A 4,433-nucleotide genomic window follows, 5' to 3' on the forward strand; every position below is an offset into this window, starting at 1 on the left:
CAGCAACAGGTATGTGATGATTTTCTCTTCTTCTTCTGATTTCTTCTCTTCTTCTTCTTCTCTTTCACTGTTCCAAATAGTAACGAAATGTTGGCGAATTTTTTTTTACCTTCGGTTCTTTCCCCGAATCCAGCAACAGATTTTTTTTTTTTACCTTCAGTTCTTCTTTCACAGTTTCTTAGTTTTTATTGCCTTTTCTTATGTGTTATGTAGTTGTTCTTTTAATGACACCAAAAGAAGATAGGAAAGACCCTGCTTGGGCTTACTCTACAAGAGTTAGCGAGACCAACAAGATGACAATTAGATGTCTTTTTTGTGACAAGATTTCAAATGGGGGAATCTATCGTCAAAAAGCGCATCTAATCGGTGGTGATCCAAATGTCACATCTCGCTTGACAATCTTGTAGAAGAATAGGATGCTCATTTTGTGCTTTAATTGATGCTACTCTTTAGTTTTTACATTGAACTATTGAACATTTGCTTACAGTTACATGTGTTATCTATGCAGTATTTATTTTAATATACTTTTTTTAAATTCCGCTTCACTTCAAAAAAGCGAGCACTTCGCTTCTCGCTTTAAGCGAAATGGGGGTTGTCGCTTTTCCTCGCTTCACGCTCTTCACAACACTGACTTCAGCTTACCGAGGACATGACCGTCGATAGGAGGGTGTGAAGGTCGAGGATTAGGGTTATGGGTTGACATGCAGTCTAGAGTTTCGTCTAGGCATCCTAGTAGTATTAGTACTACTCTTGCATTTTGCTATGCCTAACCCCTTGCTATTTCATATTGTGTCATTATTTCCAGCAAGACTGAATCTATTTTTATAGTGTCGTATTCTTAGATATCTGCTGTTGCACGTATCTCTATTTGTGCCCATGTCTAACTACCTGGTTGTTGTTGCTGCTATTTGTTTATTGCTTCATTTTCACTTCTTTTGAGCCGAGGGACTTTCGGAAACAGTCTATCAAGCTTCACTAGGTAGGGGTAAGGTCTGCGTACACTTTACCCTCCCCAGACCCCACTTGTGGGATTTAACTAGGCTTGTTGTTGTTAATTAAAAAAACTGAGGACATTCTATATCATAACCAGGGAAAAGAAAGACCTGAAGGCAGCAAAGATGTTAATACAGTATTACTGTGGCATTTATACATTACTAAAATGCCAATCCTATAGGTAGCATTTGGTTCTTTTTCCAAATCCTAACTTGGGTTGCAAAGCTTACTCCAAGGACAAGCAGAAAGCTAAATTAATCATCAAAGAAGAGCCATCTGTTTGCATAAATTTTACAACAAGTCTATATATTCAAATCAACTCACAAGGCTCAAAGCCTACCAAACCTAAAACCTCCTTTGAGCATTGGATCTAGTTACAAGTTTTAACAGATCGTTGAATTCTTTTTTGCATCAACATGTTACATTGATGAACGGGTGTATTGGAAAAAAAAATGAAAAAAAGGAAAAAGAATTATCTTCTTAGCTTGCTTGAACCTGATGAAATTGGCTGCTGCAGATATCTGAGAGTCTTTTGATGATTGAGGAATCCCATAAACCAGAACTCAAAATCATCCTCTGTAACTAACTGTATATACTTCTGTGATGGCTTTTCCATATTTTCACTCTCTTTTGCTTTCTTCATCTTACTTAGTGGGATCAACACCTGCAAGTTTGAACCTATTAGATCATGCTTCACATAGCTAGAAAAATTAGAGATTAATGTAAACTGCATAGAATGTAGATGGGTACCTTGTAATGGATTCTAAGAAAATTTCCAGTTGGAGATAAGAGCTTTATTGATCTCTCACTGCAGAAAGCAACCTTATCAGTAGAGATGAAGAGAAGGCCTGCCATTGGACCAGTTGTGGTTGATAAATAGCATTGAGAAACCTTCAATAGCCTTTCACTATCTCTAGCACTAAACTTCTGCTTGAATATTCTCTCCAACCCTCCTACTTGAAGAATTTTTGCCCCAAGGCTCAATTTTCCCTTCACAATTTCTGTTAGCTTCGGGCTTAGGCTCACTGCACAATTAAAGTTGAAACATTAATGATATCACAATCAATTTTTTCGACCATACATGTAAATAGTGCTTCTTGCATGAATTTTTGTACATCATGACTCACACATATATTGTGTTGTTCAGATCTAAATACTGGTGTCATTATTTGCAAGTTGAAGTTTGGCCATCAGTATATGCAAATACTGAATTTGAGTATTTGAAATACCGATGAAATATTGGAAAAATTCGTTTGAGCAGTATTTCAAGTGAAATAATGGCTTTCATTCGCAAAAGTTAAACTTTTCTTCAAGTAAAACTCATGTCCGGACACAATTTTAGCTCCCAAATAACTTTTTCCAACTTCTACTTCAGATACTTTTTTTCCAGCTTAAACAAACCATTGTCTTAGTAGCGTTTCGATAATCTTTTTGAGTCTTTTATGCAGAATATAAGTGCCTTACCATGCTCACGGATGCCTTGTGCAAGACAATCCATCCGTTCTCCAAGTTTGTTCATCTTACCAATCACAGATTTTCCTGCACATTCAAAATATTCCTTCTTAGTGATCTCTTCATTCATTAGTAGTACTATTTATAAATACTGAATTAACAGGGAAATTACTCACTTTGCTTTATTTTAGACAAGTTCTTTGAAGTTGCAGATGGACGAATATGGTCTTGGAAAGCAGATATGGACAATAGTCTTTTTGGCTGTCTTTCTAATGAGCATCCTGCTGAACTCATGGGAATACCACCCACCACATGTCCACTGAGTAAGTTCTTCATTGTGACTTCTGATTTTGAAGAGGATTATTGTATTGTGAAGGTCAGTGAGAAATAAGTCTTTGGTTGAGGTTTAAGAACAATCCTTGTAGCACTATATATATATATATATAGTTTGGTAGAAGTTGATGAATCTTTTAACTAATTGTTGCATCCATGAGTCAGCTATGGGTCATCAGAAACAACCATAAAAGAAGATCATGTGCTTTTTTAGAGTTTTCTTTTGTACCAAGTAGAAAAGTTTGTCAGGAACATGTAGTGTCTGCTAATTTTCAAAAGTTTCATTGTCTTTGATAATCCTTCTGATGTTTGATATTTGAAATTGTCAAATATCAAAGTGCAGTACACGTACAACCTCTTCTTTCTTTTCTTTGTTTTTTCCCTTTGCTTGCAATCCGTTTTAACGGTGGTGTTCTGGGAAGTTTGTGCACATCTTGACTATTTCACTAGGTACCCGCGGCCTTCCACTAGCACTTGCATTATATAACTGTGTCCATCAAAGCTTAGGCAATTAAGAAGAGATCACCTTATATTTTCTTCTGCTGAAATTTGAATCTCATGATTTTAGTAATCCATGTCTTTCTCTTGCTGAAAAGGTTTCGGAAAATGTCTTTCTTTTTGTTTTATTGGTTCCGAGCTGATAATTTTTATATAGGAAAGGATTGAATAAGTATTTTCTATATAGGGACAATGTTATGACTCTAAACTTGAAATTGCTAGTAGGAGGTTGAACTGTCTTTATTGAGAAGCAAACTATAACATTGATGATCGCATAACTATTTATGTATACAACAACAATAACCCAGTATAATCCCACTTAGTGGGGTCTGGGGAGGTAGTGTGTATGCAGACCTTACCCCTACCCTGGGGTAGAGAGGCTGTTTCCAAATAGACCCTCGACATCCTTTCCTTCAAGAACTTCCCACCTTGCTCTTGGGGAGATTCGAACTCACAACCTCTTAGTTGGAAGTGGAGGTTGCTTGCCATCAGAGCAACCCCTCTTGTCACTATTTATGTATAGTATTTATGAAAAAGTTTTTTATCGATTAGTTTAAAATTTCCTCCCAATATTGATATAACAACAACAACAACAAACTCAGTGAAATCCCACAAGGCAGGTCTGGGGAAGATAGTGCGTACGTAGACCTTTCCCCTACCTTATGAGGGTAAAGAATATTAATATAGGAGAGAAAGACAAAGGTCAATCCTTCTTGAACATTAAAAAGTATACAAAATTACCTCTTTCACAGGCTTTTTAGTACATAGTAAAAATATCTCAGGCTAGTTTTTCTAGTCTTATATGATTAAAGTTGACAGGATAACTATTCGAATTTATGACATTACACTATTAAAGTTTAGTAGTGATCAATATTTAATCACAAATTAACTAGTTGATTGTCCCCTTTGAAACATGAATGAGTCATCCATTAACTTTAAAGTGTTGCTTAATACATTAGGCAAGGGAAAGTGGGTAGTCATTCAAAGATTCCAATCTGCTACGCAGGGCCAACTCTGGATTATGTATATTGGCTTCTCTTTTAAGGCAGTTATCTTTTTTTGATAAGGTAAATTGTATCAATCAAAAGGGAGAGAACTCTCGTATATCGGAAGTATACCAAAAAGTAGAGAATTTACATTAGAACATGATTCTCTAT

The 4,433-nt window shown here is 36.0% G+C and overlaps 1 protein-coding gene across 1 annotated transcript; it reads right to left on the minus strand.

The window, feature by feature from the left end:
* Window positions 1-1,247: 1,247 nt before the first annotated feature.
* On the minus strand, window positions 1,248-2,862 carry LOC104228459 (putative GEM-like protein 8). The gene is made up of 4 exons (XM_009780925.2): window positions 2,622-2,862; window positions 2,458-2,532; window positions 1,744-2,018; window positions 1,248-1,657 (listed from the first exon to the last, which is right to left on the minus strand). Exons 1-4 carry the CDS (start codon window positions 2,779-2,781, stop codon window positions 1,466-1,468), a joined length of 702 nt encoding a protein of 233 aa, XP_009779227.1. The 5' UTR covers window positions 2,782-2,862; the 3' UTR covers window positions 1,248-1,465.
* Between the last annotated feature and the right edge of the window lie 1,571 nt (window positions 2,863-4,433).

Source organism: Nicotiana sylvestris, chromosome 4 (assembly GCF_000393655.2).
Source record: "Nicotiana sylvestris chromosome 4, ASM39365v2, whole genome shotgun sequence".
Lineage (NCBI taxonomy): Eukaryota > Viridiplantae > Streptophyta > Magnoliopsida > Solanales > Solanaceae > Nicotiana > Nicotiana sylvestris.